At 45.0% G+C, this 18,735-nt stretch overlaps 1 protein-coding gene across 6 annotated transcripts in view; it reads right to left on the bottom strand.

Annotated features, from left to right (window-relative positions):
• Positions 1 to 9,070: 9,070 nt before the first annotated feature.
• LOC137879132 (CLIP-associating protein 1-B-like) overlaps positions 9,071 to 18,735 on the bottom strand; it is a 20,100-nt gene continuing 10,435 nt past the window's right edge. Inside the window, exons 19-41 of one of the 6 annotated variants that reach the window (XM_068719720.1) lie at positions 18,312 to 18,512; positions 17,986 to 18,081; positions 17,741 to 17,899; positions 17,128 to 17,232; positions 16,902 to 16,958; positions 16,445 to 16,542; positions 16,247 to 16,270; positions 15,812 to 16,059; positions 15,629 to 15,692; positions 15,264 to 15,427; positions 14,935 to 15,157; positions 14,718 to 14,813; positions 14,121 to 14,273; positions 13,875 to 13,981; positions 13,511 to 13,648; positions 13,084 to 13,219; positions 12,720 to 12,906; positions 12,592 to 12,645; positions 12,040 to 12,227; positions 11,825 to 11,953; positions 11,517 to 11,723; positions 11,304 to 11,420; positions 9,071 to 11,106 (exon numbers count right to left, since the gene is read on the bottom strand). In XM_068719720.1, the coding sequence (XP_068575821.1) occupies positions 11,023 to 11,106; positions 11,304 to 11,420; positions 11,517 to 11,723; positions 11,825 to 11,953; positions 12,040 to 12,227; positions 12,592 to 12,645; positions 12,720 to 12,906; positions 13,084 to 13,219; positions 13,511 to 13,648; positions 13,875 to 13,981; positions 14,121 to 14,273; positions 14,718 to 14,813; positions 14,935 to 15,157; positions 15,264 to 15,427; positions 15,629 to 15,692; positions 15,812 to 16,059; positions 16,247 to 16,270; positions 16,445 to 16,542; positions 16,902 to 16,958; positions 17,128 to 17,232; positions 17,741 to 17,899; positions 17,986 to 18,081; positions 18,312 to 18,512 (3,035 nt within the window). In that variant the 3' untranslated portion in view covers positions 9,071 to 11,022. The remainder of the gene's footprint in view (positions 11,107 to 11,303; positions 11,421 to 11,516; positions 11,724 to 11,824; positions 11,954 to 12,039; positions 12,228 to 12,591; positions 12,646 to 12,719; positions 12,907 to 13,083; positions 13,220 to 13,510; positions 13,649 to 13,874; positions 13,982 to 14,120; positions 14,274 to 14,717; positions 14,814 to 14,934; positions 15,158 to 15,263; positions 15,428 to 15,628; positions 15,693 to 15,811; positions 16,060 to 16,246; positions 16,271 to 16,444; positions 16,543 to 16,901; positions 16,959 to 17,127; positions 17,233 to 17,740; positions 17,900 to 17,985; positions 18,082 to 18,311; positions 18,513 to 18,735) is intronic. The other 5 variants (XM_068719722.1, XM_068719721.1, XM_068719724.1 and 2 more) reach the window with 5 other exon arrangements.

Here is an 18,735-nt window from a genome sequence, read left to right as displayed (position 1 = left end):
ACGGAGACTCAACTAAACTACACCGTTAACGGAGACTCAACTAAACTACACCGTTAACGGAGAATCATATAAACGTAAAGCTGCAAAGTTCATGATACACAAATAACTAAAGTATTACACAGAATAAATAATGTACTCCTTACAGTGGAGCTAGCATGCACAGTGTATTTTCGAAATAAACCATGTTTACAGGAAACATGCAGTTTACGTTTGTTACATGTGTAGCGTATTATAAAAATAAACTTGTGATTTCAGGAAACATACAGTTTCTCGTTACATGTATAGCGTATTTTCTAAATAACCGTAAAGTTGGTGCAATTAGTTTTTAGGTTTACTTACACAAATAAAAGTATTGGTAGATTTAGGAGAAGGTTGTAGGTTGGGTACATTAAAGTACATTAAAAGATACTTTTCAGCTCCAGAAAAGCACTTTTTTATTTTTATTGCACGGTGGCCCCTGAGGGACAAATGTATTATTAAGCCGCGGCTCCTCTCATTTCAATAGGGCCACCTCGCCGCTGAGAGCCTCCCAGTCACCGGCTGCTTAATATTAACGAAGGCCCTCTGAATAATCTCCATCCTCAGGAACCGGGAGGTCAATGCCGCAATCGGGTCGTAAAGGACAAAAAAAAGAAAAGCAGCGGTTTGGTCCTTTAACAAGACATCCGGCGCTGAGCCTTGAATGTTTAATGGAGCGAGGACGAGGTAAGCGACACCCTGACCCGAGACCAGGAAGGGACCGGCAACGATGGGAGAGCGGTTTTTAAAGCGTTTGAGGTCCAGCAGACAGAAGTTCAGAAGATTCTTACTGTAACTTACACTATATAAAAACACGCTAAAGTAAGTTTATCAGCATGTTGCTGATTTCTCTTATTTCATTTTGCTTCACTTTAATTTTGTCAAGCAAAAATATGAAGATTTCCTGCTTTTTCTGTGTTAAATGTAATTATGAACTGCATATTTTAAATACAGAACATAAAACAGAACATTTTATAGATGAATCAAACTAATTGATATGAATTTTAAATACTTTCATTTTGTCCTTTCTGGACATTAAAGAAACGTCCGCAGTTGATGAGTTGAGAGCCGGCCAATCAGCAGCGAGGCCGTCGGTGTCATGAACTAATGAAGCATGAATATTCATGATATGTTCCTATGCAAAATAACATCTGTTTTCCAACAACATGCCATCTGTTTGAGGGACTTTGTGATATTAAAACGCTGAGAGCTTTTTAAAAAACACTTGTGGTGGTCACAACGTGTGACGCAGAAGTGTTTATATACATATATATATATATATATATATATATATATATATATATATATATATATATGAAATAAACACTCTGAATCCACGTTTAAACCTAAAGAACTTTTTCTATAAATCTTATTTTCCTTCCTGACATCATTATTTGGCTTCCGTACTCGTTCCCCGAGTTCGTTTTTTGCTCCTCAAACAGGAAGTTGCAGCAGACTTTCAAACTAAAGTTTGAACGCTTGAATCGGGAGGAAGAGGAGGAAGAGGAGCGAGCCGAAGGGGTGTCGGAGGTTTCAGCTGAGGGAGGTCAGCGCCGCCGCCTCGCTGCTCGCGGGGTCCTTCAGGTCTCGGCTCTCCGGAGGTTTGAGGATGGAGGTCCTCATTAAAACTCCGCCCCCATCGCTCTCCTCCTCCTCCTCCTCCTCCTCTTCATCACCCCACCTCCACCTTCTCGGAGGATTCACACCATGAACGTGTCCAGGTGTCTGCTGATGGCTGCAGGGTTCTGATTAGTACCTCAGAAGTTTGTTTCTGAAAATTGAATGCCGATGTTTGTCTTTGCGCCACTATTGATAATTATTAAAAGTTATGATAACGAGTTTAAGAGATGAGAAAGTCCACTAAAGACGGTCACACAGACTTTCACTCAAGAGACCGGTGTTCGTGTCCCGTGTGGCTCAAAGACTAAACGTCCTCTTTACTGTAACGTAGCGTAACGTAGGACAAGTCTGCTGAAGACGCGTGTTTGTATTTACGCTAGTTATGTTTTTACAGTTGTTATTTTACGCCGTTACATATTTACGCTAGTTATGTTTCTTTGTTACGTTTCGTTGTTCTGCTTGTTTCTTAACGTTTAGTAAGAACGTCCGCTAAGGTAGGTTATTATTTATTCATGGTTGTGACATTGCGTTGTCTGGTTGCGATGCTACGTTGCGTTGTCTGGTTGCGATGCTACGTTGCGATGTTTGGTTGCGATGCTACGTTGCGTTGTCTGGTTGCGATGCTACGTTGCGTTGTCTGGTTGCATTGTTGCATTGCTGCGTTGCATTGATTGCTGCGTTATTATTTGAACACAAACCTCTTTTTCTCTGTCGTTTTGTTCCCTAAAACTCGCTTCATATCTGGAAAACGATAAATAATTCAATAAATAGTCTTCAGGTAATGAACACATGGTTTTTCAAACTCTAATACTCATTTTTTAAAGATCTTTAGTGCCGATTGCTCTAAAAGATTAATAAGAGATAATAACGTGATGAAGACGTTTGAACGCCTGAGCTTTAAATATCCACGCTGCACACAGGAGGCCATAAAAGAACCTGAACCTGAGGGGCCGCCATCTTTGATCCAGCACAACAGACCTGGACAGGAGGAGGAGGAGGAGGAGGAGGAGGAGGAGGAGGAGGGTTTTTGAGGAGAATCCCGTTGAGGTCTTTCAGAAAGAAAACAGGTTCTCCTGGAGGGGAGTTCATCTCTCACTCGCCAGTTCAAAGATGGAAAAGCTTAAAAAGACGGAGAACAAAGACCGGAGTGTTTGTGTCTCAATATTTAACCCCCCTCCTCCTCCTCCTCCTCCTCCTCCTCCATTATTATTTCACAGCCCGTGAAAACAGAGACGTCTTTAAGTGAATCATAAATAGCTGATTTCTCTGATCAGAGTGGAGAAAGTTGCTGCAGGGCTCCGAGACGTTGACGCAACGCTGATTTAAACTTTATATACTAAACCTTTTGGTTCTGGTTCTGGCTCCACAGACGGACTGAACGGGCTCCGGGTGCAGGTCTTGGCTCAGAGTCCTCGTGACGTCATCCTTTAAGAGCCAAAGTTTACAGAGACCCCCCCCCCCAGCCCGTTTATGCAAAGCGGCGCCCGGCCTGTCGCCGGCTAATCACGCCGACGATGATCGATGGTGTTTATTTCTGCGGTGATGGAACGTAACCCCCCCGCCTGATGATAATTGTAATAAAAAGGACGGATCAAGCCGGAGAAGTTATTAAATTATCAAGAGCATAATCTGCATTAATGGCTGCAGAGATGCATGGGGGGGGGGGGGGGGGGGGGCTTGTTAGAGGCAGAGTCGACCTTGAAAAAATGCCTGTGCCCCCCCCCCCCCCCCCCCCGATGACACGTTGTCACATGACAGGAGACGGACATGAAGAGCTCTCCACTGTCCAATAAAAAGATTTACATATTTATGAATAATTTAGCTTTAATCTAGACGTCGTTATTATCTTCCATGACGGCAAATATTTGGGCAACGAGGATTTTTTTTTGTGCAACTGAAAGTCCTCGTTCACATGAATTTATATCTCAGTGCAGTTTACTGAAGAACATCTTCCTTTAAAAAGCAGTTTGACTGGAAAACAGTCACATTAAAATATATATTTAATATATATATCTATATATATATATTTAATATATATATATCTATATATATATATTTAATATATATATCTATATATATAGATATATATATATGAATGTTGAAGAAGACCGTGCAGCAGCAGCTGAAAGCTCTGGAATAGGAAGAGCTCACCTTGTGTTCTCTAGAACTAGAACACTTAAAGATTAAAAGACAGAAGAACGTTTTGGATAAAAAAGGTGCAAAAGATGGAATATTTCATGATACAGAATATATTCTATTCATATATTTAAAAACAGACTGATATGAGATTAAAGGAATAGTTGACTCTTTGTTTACAGATGCTTTATAATAATAAATAAAACTATTACCAGAGAGAGAAGGACTTCATAACTTCATGTTTGGTTGAACGATGAGAAGAAGTTTAAGTGGAATTAAAACAAATTATTTATTTAGTTAAAAAAATCTATTTACATTCTTACAACTGTTACAATAACTAAAGGGTCCACGATGGAGCCTGTTACAGATGTTTATTATGTTACAGATGTTTATGTTACATGTGTTTATTATGTTACATGTGTTTATTATGTTACAGATGTTTATTATGTTACAGATGTTTATTATGTTACATGTGTTTATTATGTTACAGATGTGTATTATGTTACAGATGTTTATTATGTTACAGATGTTTATTATGTTACAGATGTTTATGTTACATGTGTTTATTATGTTACATGTGTTTATTATGTTACAGATGTTTATTATGTTACAGATGTTTATTATGTTACATGTGTTTATTATGTTACAGATGTGTATTATGTTACAGATGTTTATTATGTTACAGATGTTTATTATGATACAGATGTTTATTATGTTACATGTGTTTATGTTACAGATGTTTATTATGTTACAGATGTTTATGTTACATGTGTTTATTATGTTACAGATGTTTATTATGTTACATGTGTTTATTATGTTACAGATGTTTATTATGTTACATGTGTTTATTATGTTACAGATGTTTATTATGCTACAGATGTTATTATGTTACATGTGTTTATTATGTTACATGTGTTTATTATGTTACAGATGTTTATTATGTTACAGATGTTTATTATGTTACATGTGTTTATTATGTTACATGTGTTTATTATGTTACAGATGTTTATTATGTTACAGATGTTTATTATGTTACAGATGTTTATTATGTTACAGATGTTTATTATGATACAGATGTTTATTATGTTACATGTGTTTATTATGATACAGATGTTTATTATGTTACATGTGTTTATTATGTTACAGATGTTTATTATGATACAGATGTTTATTATGATACAGATGTTTATTATGTTACAGATGTTTATTATGATACAGATGTTTATTATGTTACATGTGTTTATTATGTTACAGATGTTTATTATGATACAGATGTTTATTATGTTACATGTGTTTATTATGATACAGATGTTTATTATGTTACATGTGTTTATTATGTTACAGATGTTTATTATGTTACATGTGTTTATTATGTTACAGATGTTTATTATGTTACATGTGTTTATTATGTTACATGTGTTTATTATGTTACAGGTGTTTATTATGTTACATGTGTTTATTATGTTACAGGTGTTTATTATGTTACAGATGTTTATTATGTTACATGTGTTTATTATGTTACAGGTGTTTATTATGTTACAGATGTTTATTATGTTACATGTGTTTATTATGTTACATGTGTTTATTATGTTACAGATGTGTATTATGTTACAGATGTTTATTATGTTACAGATGTTTATTATGATACAGATGTTTATTATGTTACATGTGTTTATTATGTTACAGATGTGTATTATGTTACAGATGTTTATTGATCTGTATTCTGTCTGCATGGTGAGTTATTTTAACAGTCTCTGAACACAAAGAGAGAAACTAACTAAACTGATTTAATGAGATTTAATCCACTGAAGAGGAATCATGAGTCACTTTTTATTTTACATCAAAAACAGATCAATCATGCTCTCAACCGTCATTAAGTTTAACATTAGTTAGACAGGAAGTCACAGTAAGTGACCCTTTACTGGGGACTAAAATGATCCAGAAGAGATGAGCAACAAATGTCATCATCTAAACCCAGAGAAAATGTTCCTCTGATGAAGAAGAAGAAGAAGAAGAAGAAAAAGAAGAAGAAGAAAGAGAGGAGAGAAGAAGAAAAGAGAAGGGAAGAAGAAGAAGAAGAAGAGAGTGCCCCCTGGAGGACCTGTTTAAACTGACTTCCTGTCCATCAAGAGGACGTTGTGTCTCACTGCAGCTCTGAAGCTCCCTCTGCTGGAGACTAATGGACCTACGTCCACACGATGTGAGACTAACTGTCCCGCGCGCGCGCGCACACACACACACACACACACACACACACACACACGTCCTTTTCACAAGTACTACAGGTTTTAATGGAGTATGTTATTTATTTTTATAAAATATTATTTATTCTACATATTATTTATTCTAAATATGATTTATTGTATCTTAATTATTGGTATTATTTAGTTTATTTGTATTAAATATGATTTATTGTATCTTAATTATTTGTATTATTTTGTTTATTTGTATTAAATAGTGTCCTTATGACGCTTCTGTTAAATAATCATGAATAATAATGAGGCTGTGAGCGGACAGCTGAGAGGGGGGGGGGGGGGGGTCGTGGACCTCCAGGGTCCAGGTCTAGGTCTCATCAGGTGAGTCGTCCTCCTCCTCCTCCTCCTCCTCCTCCTCCTCCTCCTCCTCCTCCTAAAAACCTGGAACTGACCCTCGGCACTTCCTGCCAAAGGCTTTAACCCCCCCCCCCCCCCCCCCTTTTTCCCATCATGCACAGGGGCACGCAGCCAGCTCCCACGAGCCCCCGGCTCGCTGCCCTGCCATCTGCCGTGATTTATAGAAAACGGCCGATGATTTATGGGCCAGTCATCTCTCAATGAAGTCGCTCTCTTTCATTTACACAACCTCCCGACCCCCCTGCCACTCCCAGCCGGGGGGGGGGGGGTTTAAACAGGAGCAGCTTTAATCAAATTAACTTTTAACAGCGTGTGCATGCTGATGAGGCTGAGACCACCGCTGAGAGACGACTCAAGGTCTGACACCGCCCCGCCCCGCCCCTCGAATCAAACGCCCCGTTAGGAGCCAGTGACCCGGGGACGCATTCCAACATTTAATTATTCAAAGCGGACGAGATTTAACACCAACGAGGTCCAATCAGCAGAGACGTACTCACCTGAGTCTCCTTACAGTCACCTGAGTGTCTCCTTGTCTCCTCACAGTCACCTGAGTGTCTCCTTGTCTTCTTATAGTCACCTGAGTCTTCATACAGTCACCTGAGTGTCTCCTTGTCTCCTTATAGTCACCTGAGTGTCTCCTTATAATAACCGGAGTGTCTCCTTGTCTCCTCACAGTCACCTGAGTCTTCATACAGTCACCTGAGTGTCTCCTTGTCTCCTCACAGTCACCTGAGTGTCTCCTTATAATCACCTGAGTGTCTCCTTGTTTCCTCACAGTCACCTGAGTGTCTCCTTGTCTCCTTATAGTCACCAGAGTGTCTCCTTGTCTCCTCACAGTCACCAGTGTCTCCTTGTCTCCTCACAGTCACCAGTGTCTCCTTGTCTCCTCACAGTCACCAGAGTGTCTCCTTGTCTCCTTATAGGACTAGTGTTAGTGTTACTAGGACTCGCTGTACTTAATAAACTGACGTGTTGAATCTTTCTACAGATGAACTTATTAGTTTATATGTTGATTATTCAGACTTCTCAGTGGTTCTGAGTTGAATATAAATATCTAGAGAACCTTTCTTAATAAAGTTAAAGTCTTACTGTTCATGATGAACTGAGTCCTCGTCCTGAGCTCCATGAAGTCCTCGTCCTGATGAAGACCTCGTCCTGAGCTCCATGAAGTCCTCGTCCTGATGAAGACCTCGTCCTGAGCTCCATGAAGTCCTCGTCCTGATGAAGACCTCGTCCTGAGCTCCATGAAGTCCTCGTCCTGATGAAGACCTCGTCCTGAGCTCCATGAAGTCCTCGTCCTGAGCTCCATGAAGTCCTCGTCCTGAGCTCCATGAAGTCCTCGTCCTGTAACAGAACAAACAGTCACAGGTTTGATTCCCGCGGCAGCAGCGTGTCTCCATTCAACAGAAAGAAGAGATTAACGACATGAAGTCTAAAGTACCGGAGACGCGGAGCGGAGAGCGACACCTGGTGGCGGTTAACTTTATATTTTCAGATTTTAGTTTAATTTTTAAAGACGTTAAAGATGAACTATTGAATATTAAACCCCGTAAAGAACAGATAAGGATAAACTCACCGTGTATTACAGGAGGAAGCGCGTGTTTCAGTCTCAACCTCCTCGTGGTGGACCAGGTGTTACTAATCACTCCACGGAACACCCGCGGCTTCTACACGCAAGGGCTCCTGGGAAGTGTAGTTCAAGTGTGTAGTTTACGAGAAGCTCCACTGACAACTGAGAACAAGTACTCTGATCTTTATTAAAATACCACAGCAATGTGTACTTCGAAGTACTTATCCTGCACGGAGTATTATTAGTAGTTTTATTAGTATTATGTTTCTGAGGTGTAGTACAGTAAAAAGTACAATAAGTACCTCTGAGGTGTCGTGAAGTAAAAACACAAACTAGAAGGTACAAATACCTCCAAATTGTACTGAAGTAAATGTATTTAGTATTTTTCCAGCACTGACAAAATACCACAAAAAATAAAATAAAATATTACAAATGTATTTATATTAACATGTAGAGAATGTAATGTAATCAAATTATATTATATGATATATTATAATTGTATTCTTATATATTGTAATTATATTCTTATATATTACAATTATAGTCTTATATATTATAATTATATTCTTATATATTATAATTGTATTCTTATATATTGTAATTATATTCTTATATATTGTAATTATATTCTTATATATTACAATTGTATTCTTATATAGTACAATTGTATTCTTATATATTACAATTATATTCTTATATATTATAATTGTATTCTTATATATTGTAATTATATTCTTATATATTATAATTGTATTCTTATATATTACAATTGTATTCTTATATATTACAATTATATTCTTATATATTATAATTATATTCTTATATATTGTAATTATATTCTTATATATTATAATTGTATTCTTATATATTACAATTGTATTCTTATATATTACAATTATATTCTCATATATTATAATTATATTCTTATATATTGTAATTATATTCTTATATATTACAATTATATTCTCATATATTATAATTATATTCTTATATATTATAATTATATTCTTATATAATTATATTCTCATATATTATATTATAAATATATTCTTAATATGTGTAAAATATAATAAATAAAAGATATAATTAAAACAAATGAAGACAAACAAGAAGATAGAAGTCTGACGCTTTATTTCAAGTTGTCTAAACATGTAAATATATATATATATACACACAGTAAAACATAAATATATTGTAGTGTGAAATAAACTAATAATAATAATAATAATAGTGGGAGGAGCCATGCAGCGCATATTTACAGCTCATTAGTGAAGCAGCGGTGAGTTCAGGTGAGGCACACAGTCAGGAGAAAACAGAACATCTTGCTTTGGTCAAAGTGACTTCGTTTCATGCGGAGTATTTCTTTTAGAAGTTGTACTTGTTGTACTTGTACAAAAGAGTAAAGGGATCTACTGGTACATTCAGTGGATAAATAAAAAGTACGTTTAACAGTCTGAAGAGGAGGAATAAGGCCTGGACGTCTTCAGGGACTCGACTGTGAACATGAAGCCGCTTAGCTTAGCTTAGCTTAGCTTAGCTTAGCTTAGCCTCGTTGGTCTCATCCGTAGCGTTCATAACTAAACTTTTAGTTCAGTTTCCAGTAGAAACATTTTAAATGTTTTAAACTCGCGACCGTCGCGCTGCGTTCAGGTGGCGTCGGAATAATGGGACAAATGAGACCCGGAAGTCTGAACAAACTCTTGAGAACAGGATTATCCGAGGAGCAAGTGAACGCACCGTTTGGTCAGACAAACCTGAAGATAAATTTAAACATTAAAAACAGATTATTAAATAAAATAAGAGAAACAGAGAGTGGTATTAATCTTTAACCCCTCCACAATAAAGCTCCTCTGGGGCGTTCGTTTGAGCCGCCCTCGTGCGCCAGATGGGTGGAGTCAGCACCAGAGGAGCTCAAAGAGGCGTGTTTAGTGTTTTCATAAGCAGCAGTAAGTTCATGGTCTATAAAACACGAGTGTACTTGAACACAGCGTTTAGGTTACAGTGTTCCACCTGAACTTTATTGCTAAAGATCGTTTTTCCTTCACGTTTAATATTCAGATTGTCAGATTTAAAGTCAAATATTTCACATTTTCAAAGGTCGACATTCAGTTTTAGGAGCAAAGAGCTCCTCCTCTTCTCTTCAGTGGACGTTTGAAGTGTAATAAAACACATAGTTGTGTATTTATACCACAGTATTTAGAAGGAAAGCAGTACGTTTTAGCTCCACCTCCTCTAAAAACCACCTTCTTGTTATTGATTTTAAATATATAAATAAAGATGTAACGCTCATCAGTTTCATTTCCATCTAAATCAAATGAATCTAAATTTAAGAGTTGATGTTTTACTTACTTAATATCTACTTTTCTCTACATAAAAACATCTCGATGGTTTAACAGCCGTGGGTTTGGTCCCATTAAAAATCATAAATGTGAATAAAAGTCAGCTTTAAACTATTAAATTAAACATAATCAATATTACTTATTGCAATTTGAGTAATTATATTAATGAATGAAACTTATAAAACATACATAATAAATAATAAAAAGAGGTTTTATTCAGATATTTCATTAGAATGAGTTAATCTAAAATGATACTAATTTAAAATAGTTTGTGTGTTATGAGCGTAGATGTTTGGTTTAGATGATTAAACAGGAAGTGAAGCGATTGGTGTCAAACAGAAGAACGTTCTTTAAAGAACACGGAACTCTTCTGCTCCTTGAAGAGCTTCAGGAGGACTACATTCAATACACGACAAGGTCTGAAGGTCTGAAGGTCTGAAGCAAGACCAAAGACTACAGACCATTAAGATGCTGACGGCGTTCCTCCTGCTCCACTTCAGACTCACAGGGTCCGGATGCTACGCTAACGCTCAGGAACCTGGTTCAGGAACCTGGTTCAGAGACCTGGTTCAGGAACCTGATTCAGGACCAGGTGAAGGGTTTCTACCATCACCGATGGTAGAAACCAGACGGACGGAAGACGGAAGACTTAGGTTTTAAGGCTCGAGAGACGGAGGAGGAAACAAGATGGCGGCAATCAGGTCTCCTCCTGAAGACCGAGGACGAGTTAGTAGGAGGAGATGTCGGAGGAGCTGCTGCTGTTGCTGGTGGAGGTCTGAGCTCTCTTGATGTAGAGGTTGAGCAGCTTCATCTGCAGGAGGAAACAGAGTCAGTCACGTTTTACTCCCTGTGGTCTTTACTGTAAACTAAAGTCCTGCTCCTCTGTGGAAACAGGACCAGCATGAGTAGAAGTAGAGAGAAGCAGAACACGTCTGTTCCTTGATAGCCTAGCGCTGGCTTCGTTAGCTTCGTTAGCTTCGTTAGCTTCGTCAGAGGAGGCGAGCGTACCTTGCTGCCGGTCAGCTGAGCCAGGTAGGGCTTCAGCTCCTCCCCGATCACCGAGTAGACGGCCACCAGGCAGAAGACGCTGGCCTTCCTCACGCTGCTCTCCGTGTTGTCGTAGCCCTGCAACAAGCAAAGACGGCGTCGAGTGAAACGCGCTCTCTCTCCCTCTCCGGTTCTAAAAAGGAGGTTCCCGCAAAGACGGCGCCGGGGTCTCACCTGCAGGAGTCCGGGTACGATGTCAGACAGCAGCTGGTGCAGCGGCTCCTTGGCGATGCGTTCGATGGCCCTCGTCTGCATCTTGATGGCGGCCAGGTTGATGGGGTAGTCGGCCGTCTGCACGATGGGACAGAGGACCTTGATGCACTGCTCCGGGTGGATGGAGGCCGCCAGCGTGGAGGCCGCCTCCTCCGCCGCGCGCACCACCTGCAGCGAGAGGTTTCTTTAAACAATCCCCCAAAACTACACCTCCTATCGTCAGGTTTCCTCTGTACAACGGCCTGAGCTCGTGGCTCAGACCTCCTCACCTCCTTGTGAGAGTCCTTGTGGGCCTCCAGCGTCTTCATGACGGTGAGCTCGGCGTAGTTCTTGAAGCGGGCCGGCTGGTTCCTCAGGATCTCCTTCAGGACTCGCAGGGCCAGCGCCCGGATGGTGTGCTGAGAGAGAGAGAGGGGGGAGGAGTCAGTTCAGAAGGAGTCTCACAGTATTGATGAGACACCCGGAGGAGGTTTCCTGTCCTCACGTCTTTGTCTCCCAGCATCTCCAGCAGCAGCAGCAGCATGGTCTTGAAGTGCTCCTCCCAAACCACCGGGACGTCCTCTCGGGCCACCTTCAGCAGCTCCAGGAGGGTTCCCCGGCGCTCCTCGGGGTCCTGGAGAGAGAGCTCCTTCAGCAGCTCGCCCACCAGCTGCAGCTGCTCAACGGGGCTCACTGGAGGAGGAGGAGGAGGAGGTGAGGGTCAGGATTTAAGAAACCAGAGAAACAGACTTTACTGCAGAGAGGAGGAGGAGGAGGAGGAAGACAAGGAGGAGGAGGAGGAGAAGGACTAGGAGGAGGAGGAGGAGGTGGAGGAGGAAGAAGAGGAGGAGGTGGAGGAGGAAAAGGAGGAGGAAGAAGAGAAGGAGGAGGAAGAGGAGGAGGTGAGGGTCAGGATTTAAGAAACCAGAGAAACAGACTTTACTGCAGAGAGGAGGAGGAGGAGGAGGAGGAGGAGGAAGAGGAGGAAGAGGAATAGGGGGAGGAGGAGGAGGATAAACAGACTTTTCTGGTTCTTCTAGTTCTAGTTCTTCTTCACCTGGGAAGCTCTTGGCGTTCACCATCTTGTTCTCCACACATTCTTGTCGGCTGCCTGCAAAAATAAAACCAGTTTGAAAGAGGAAACCCGACAAACTGAACCCTGAGAGAAGAGGAGGAGCCGGTCACCGTCTCTCTGCGTCTCCGCGGCGTCCTCGTACAGCGCCTCCTTGTCGTCCGTGTAGTTGTACGGGTTGTAGTCTCGGTAGCGCGGCCCGGAAAAGGAGCGCGGCGACGGCGTGTTGAGCAGCGACGTCTTGTTGTCCAGAGCCGGACGTCCGAGCGCGTCGGAGTCCGAGGACGCCCCGACGCCACACTGAGGAAACGACAAGTTCAGCTGAAAACGAACGACGCGGTCGTACCAACATCTGCTGCAGAGACTCTATGGTTCATCTGAACCAGAGCCACAGAGCGAACACTGAAACGACTAGGACCAGTCAGAAGACATCTGCATGATCGGTTCAACGTCTTCCTTCCTTCCTTCCTCCCTCACCTTGCCGTCCCTCCTCAGCGGCTCCGTCGGGTCCTCCTGGCTGCGGTAGCTGAAGTTCTGGATGGCCTCGGTGACGCCGCGGAGGGAGCTGTAGATCTCCTCCTGGTTCAAGTTCTCACTGTCGTACTCCAGCATGCTGCAGGGACAAGAGTTCATCGTCAGAGGATCCACTACAGCTCCACCTTAAACCTGTGAGGAAGGATGGAGGACACTTTGGACCAAACGTCTTCATCTGTCATTCAAAAGAGAAACCGAACGAATGGACAGAGGAGGACAGGTTGAGATGATGGTGAGAGTGTGGGGGGGTGGAAGATGAGGCTCATTGGGTAGAGAGGGTCGTCCTGCAACCGCAGAGGAGGAGGAGGAGAAGAAGAAGGAGGAGGAGGAGGAGGAGGAGGAGGAGGAAGAAAAGAGGGGGTGGGGTTACCTGGGCGAGTAAGCTGGCCTCCCTGCCTTGAGGGAGGAGTGGGCGTTGGGTGGAGGAAGAGGAGGAAGAGGAGGAAGAGGTGGAAGAGGAGGAAGAGGGAACTTGGAGAGCCCGTCTGCGCTCCAACCCCACAGCCGACTGCAACCAGCCGGGGAGGAAGAGGAGGAAGAGGAGGGAGAGGAGGAAGAGGAGGAGAGTGAGAAAGGAGGAGGAGATCTGCTCTCAGAGGAGAAGCAGTATGATTCTGATAAACCACTTTATTGTTGTTTTAGCTACATTTGAGTATTCCTGAAAGTGAAACCGGTACAAAGTGTGTCTGTGGTGCCCTGAGCTCGTCACACAGGTGTGTCAGCACCAGGACTACCTGGGAGAAAGCCCCCCATGGGAGGTGTTGGTGGGGGAGGTCAGCGGGCTGCTGCGGCTGCTGGGCGGCCGAGGAGGAGTCCGACCGGCCGCGTTACTGAGAGACGCCTACAGGTCAAAGACAAGCACTGCAAGTTGATCAAACGTGAATATATTCTCTGAGGCTACAGCGGTAATAAACTGTGTGTGTGTGTGTGTGTGTGTGTGTGTGTGTGTGTGTGTGTGTGTGTGTGTGTGTGTGCGTCACCATGCTGATGCCGCTGTTGGCGCTGGCGTTCCTCAGGTGGTTGTGCAGCAGCTTGGTGGTCCCGTCCTGGAAGGTTTTGGGCAGAGCGCCCAGCAGCATGGTGAACTCCGGCGTGTTCAGCTCAAACAGGGCGATGAGCACCACCTGGGCCGCCTGCACACACACACACACACACACACACACACACACACACACACACACACACACACACATTAATGAAATCCCCATGACGAGGCTCTGATCTGACTCACTCTAAGACAATGCATGAAGCAAGAAGAAGAGAACTTGAAGGTAAGAGTGAGAGTAAAGTAAAACGTGAAGAAAACAGGAAACAGACGCTTCTTCTTCTTCTTCTTCTTCTTCTTCTTCTTCTTCTTCTTCTTCTTCTTCTTCACGTGTTTCAAAGACACAAACAGCTCATGCAGAACTTGCTGGAACAGTTTAGTTGATCACAGTTAGCGCTCCTCATGCAGAGACCCGTTTCAGAGTCCAGTGGAACCAGAACTGGACTTGGTTAGTGCAGACTGCTGCCCCCTGCTGGTGGTTAGAGGCGGTTAAACTGCTGTCATGCTGGTTGATGATGTTTGGAGATTCTACCTGCTTGCACCTCTCCTCCAGGTTGCCCTCCCCAGGCAGAGAGGCCACGGTGCCGACCCGGCCCGACAAATCCTCCCCTGCCCAGTTATGAAGGGTCTGGGGGGGGGGGGGGGGGCGCGGTGGAACGAGAAACGGCGATTTGGAAGAAAACAAAATCAAGATGTGAAAACAAAACAAAGGAAGTGAAAAGAGAGAGAGAACAGAGTCGGCCTCCCACCTTGCGGACGTCGGAGCTCTTGGGCTCCGTGGTCCAGGTGATGACGCGGGAGACGGCGAGGCGCGTCTCGCTGGAGTTCACGAAGTCGGCCGGGTCCATCTGGCGGGCCAGCGCCTCGATGTAGCGCAGGATGGCCACCTTCACCTTCAGGTTGGGCGTCTGCGTCTGATCCACCACGAAGCGCATCAGGATGTTGAACTGCTGCTCGTACGGGAACGACTCTCTGCGGACGGAGAAGGTTGAGCTTTCAGTAACCGCTCCTCAGCGACGGATTCCTCCGAGACCGTCGCGCGACACCGGATCAGAGAAACGCGGACCGAGCCGCCCACCTGGTGACGTCCAGGGCCTTCTGGACTTTGGCCTGGACGGAGCCCAGCAGGTCGGCCCCCATCTTCTTCAGCAGCTGGGTGAGCAGGACGAAGAGCCAGTCCTGCAGGTCGTCCCTGTGCAGCGTGACGAAGTCCACCAGGGTCTCCAGGAACATGCTGAAGACCTGAGGGAGGAGGACGAGGGATGAAGGGTTAGGGTTCTCACACACACGGCGCTGCAGACTGTGGAGGAACACTTACTCTCTGGTGGTTGTTACAGTCCACAGCAGCGAGCACACATGCAACAGAAAGGACACACGCAGTTAGTCCGTGCTGCAGTTAGTCCTGGCTTCATGTCCAGGAGGAACACCAGGAGCAGCTCTCACCTTGCTGTGAGGGTCTGCAAACATCCGGGTGAAGATCTCACAGAGCCTCTTCAGCTCCACGCGACTGAAAACAAGCAGCAGCCTCGTCACAAAGCAGATCTGTAGCGGCTGCATTCTGGGTAGTTTAAACTATTTCATCAAGAGAATGGAGTCATTGTTGTGAGGGATGAACTCAACCCTCACCTGAGCATCCTCTGGCTCTTCAGCAGGTTCTGCAGGCCCAGCAGCCCCTCCTTCCTCTCGGACCAGTTGGCGCTGGCGCAGTGGTTCAGCACCTCGGCCACGTCCTCCGTCTGGCGCAGGTAGTGCGGCGCGGCGCCGCCGTTGCGCGAGCCGTAGGAGCGCTCGGAGCAGGCGCTGGAGGCGTCGCTGTTGGCGTCGTCGTCCGAGAACATTCCCGGAGACTCGAAGCGCCGCCTCGCCGGCCACCGCTGAGGACAGAGGAGGGTTTAAAGACGGCTCTGGACGCCGCGAGGAGGTCTAGCATGCAGCTACGCAGACGTGCACCGGTCGCTCCATGCCGCTTCTTCACCTCTCAACGAATGTTAGAACAGCTAAAGCAACGGACGGATTCATGCTCTGCATGCACAGACGGAAAAGCTCAACTGGTATTTGTACCTTACTCCTCGAGTCTCCTAAGAGCTGAAACGTAAAGGTCCAGGAGGAAAGAGGACAGAGGGAGTCACTGCACCTCTTATTTACAGCAGAATATCACAGACTGAAGCTGTCTGTGAGCAGCTTTAGGACCAGCTTCATCCACAGACACATGAAGATATGCTGACGACGTGCAGCTTTATATTAACACACATGTCCTACCAGAGCGTCGGCGACGGCGGCCTCCACGTCGGTGCCGGTGTTGAGGACCTTCATGGCGTTGACGGAGGCCGAGATCCGAGCCTGATGGGACAGCCGGTCTGACAAAGAGACGACGGGAGGAGAGCGTTGGTTTGAGCAGAACAGACACAGAGCGGTCGGGAAGAATCAGATCTAACGAGACGGAGGAGTAGGAGCGTCTTCGCCGCATTCTTTAGGTTGGGTTTGGGTCTTGAAAACTATTTCTCAGGTGTTTTAGGAGACGACGTCAGACCCAACCCAAAGAAAGCTGCTACACAGAGTCCAGTCCTGAGAGCGTGAGACAAACACAGTGGAGTGAATCAGCGTTCTTTGAAAGAAATCACGAGTCCGATTCCCCCTCAGAGGAGGAGGCTCAGGACTGGGCTCAGGACGGAGGTCCTACACGACAGTAAAGGAGCTGTTTGACTGAGGGAGTCACCTGAGTAGCACTCTGCAGAGGACAGGGCGCTGGTGGAGCGGGAGTGACGCCGCGTCGCTGCAGGAGGACGTAAAGTCACAGATAACAACACTGCAGAAACAACGGGAGGCTCTAGGATTAGAATGTGGACATTTAAGTACAGAGCATGCAGAGAATCAGGAAGGAAACACACAGAGAGAGAAGGGAGGCGATTGTTTTAGGGGGAGGGGGCGTCTTCAGTACTCACCCAGGGGGGAGAAACCCCTGGCCGGGCTGGTGTCACGGCTGCTCTCGCGACTGGTTTCGCGGCTGCAGCCCTGACTCATGCTGGGCCGGGGGATCCGGCTCCGGGCTAGAGGAGCACGGCAGAGAGACAGAGAGACAGACAGAGGGACAGAGAGACAGACAGACAGACAGACAGAGAGACAGACAGCAGCGCGGGGGGAGAGATTAGCTTGCAGCACAGACAGCCAGACACCGACACACCTGAAGCTCTGCAGAGAGAGTTAGTGCAGCGGGAGAGAAGGGAGAGTCAGACGGCTGCAGGTACAGAGTCAGAGGGAGGAGGAGGTGAGACCGTTCATCACAGCCTGTAGAAACCCTCACTATCGTCACGTTCTCATGTTTCCGACCGTCCTTGAACACACCATGCGTGACGAACGCTTCCGTCAGGAAAAGGAAGCTTTAAATTGAATGATATTCTGTTTTGAATCGACATGTTGAGTGAATAAACAGTGTGGAAGCTGCTCATCCAGACCAAACCTTAACTATGTTTTGTTCACAAAGCTCCTAAAGGTTTGGTCTCCTCTGCACTTCTTCTCCTCACAGACCGGTGCGACGGTATATCCGGTCCAACTCACCCGTGGCTGATCTGGAGGGGCTGGTCTCTCGGCTGCAGCCGTGGCTGCGGTGACCTCGGGGTCGGGCGTCGGTGACGCCGGCGGCGCCGACGGTCGGCCTCGGGATCCGACCGTAGCCGGAGCTCAGGAGCCGGCCGGGAGAGCCGGACCGACTGCCGGCTGGAACACAGAAGAAGTGCGTTGAGAGCGGTTTGGACCACACGTATCTGGTCACAGACGTCACAGTGAGGAGAGAAGCCGCTCACGTTGAGACTGAGACGCCACCTTCCCTCGACTCCTCCCCCGGCTGTCCGTCACCGACGGGCCGTTTCCTGAACTCGTTCTTCTGGTTCGAACTCGACCTGAAGACGCAGAAGAAACAACGGTGTTTGTTGTGTAATACTCATTTCCACCACAAGAGGCTGAAGAACAGGCGTTAAAGCATCAAAGTTTGCATGCATTTAAACGCAAGCCTCACATACTGAGTGCTGTTTGTGTGCGGAGTGCATGAATTCAGCCTCTTGTGGCCACAGAGAGTATTACGACAACAGACGCGCGGTAGAAACCCTCCGCGCGGTGTCTCCGGCGTTACCCAGTGAGGCGTAGGATCCGGGCGGGAGGGCCGAGGCCGAGCCGAAGGGCGAGCACGGCGACTGCGGGGCGGAGGGCGCGGCGGGCATCCTGGTGCGGGCGGTGGCGGAGGCCGCCGCGTTGACGTCCACGTCGCTGCGAGAGCGCTGGAGGGAAACCGGAGAGGAGGCGGCGGCGGGCGTCCTGGTGTGAGCGGCTTTAGCTGAGGACGAGACGGGAGTTCAAAAGATCAGTTTCTGTTCAGAAGTGTTTTATAAGCTCCTCTTACTATTAATAAATACAGTTTGGACTTATTTTTGCTTTTCTATTATTACTGTTTTTATTATAATTCATTATATTTTATTTATTTTCATTTATTTATTTTATTAGTATTTATATGTGTTGAACTTACTTACTTATTTATTATTCATCTTATTTATACAAAT

Source organism: Cebidichthys violaceus, unplaced genomic scaffold (genome assembly GCF_023349555.1).
Source record: "Cebidichthys violaceus isolate CVI_PGR_0920_01 unplaced genomic scaffold, fCebVio1.0.p SCAF_24, whole genome shotgun sequence".
Taxonomy (NCBI): Eukaryota; Metazoa; Chordata; class Actinopteri; order Perciformes; family Stichaeidae; genus Cebidichthys; species Cebidichthys violaceus.
This window is presented reverse-complemented; position numbering and strand designations above follow the sequence as displayed.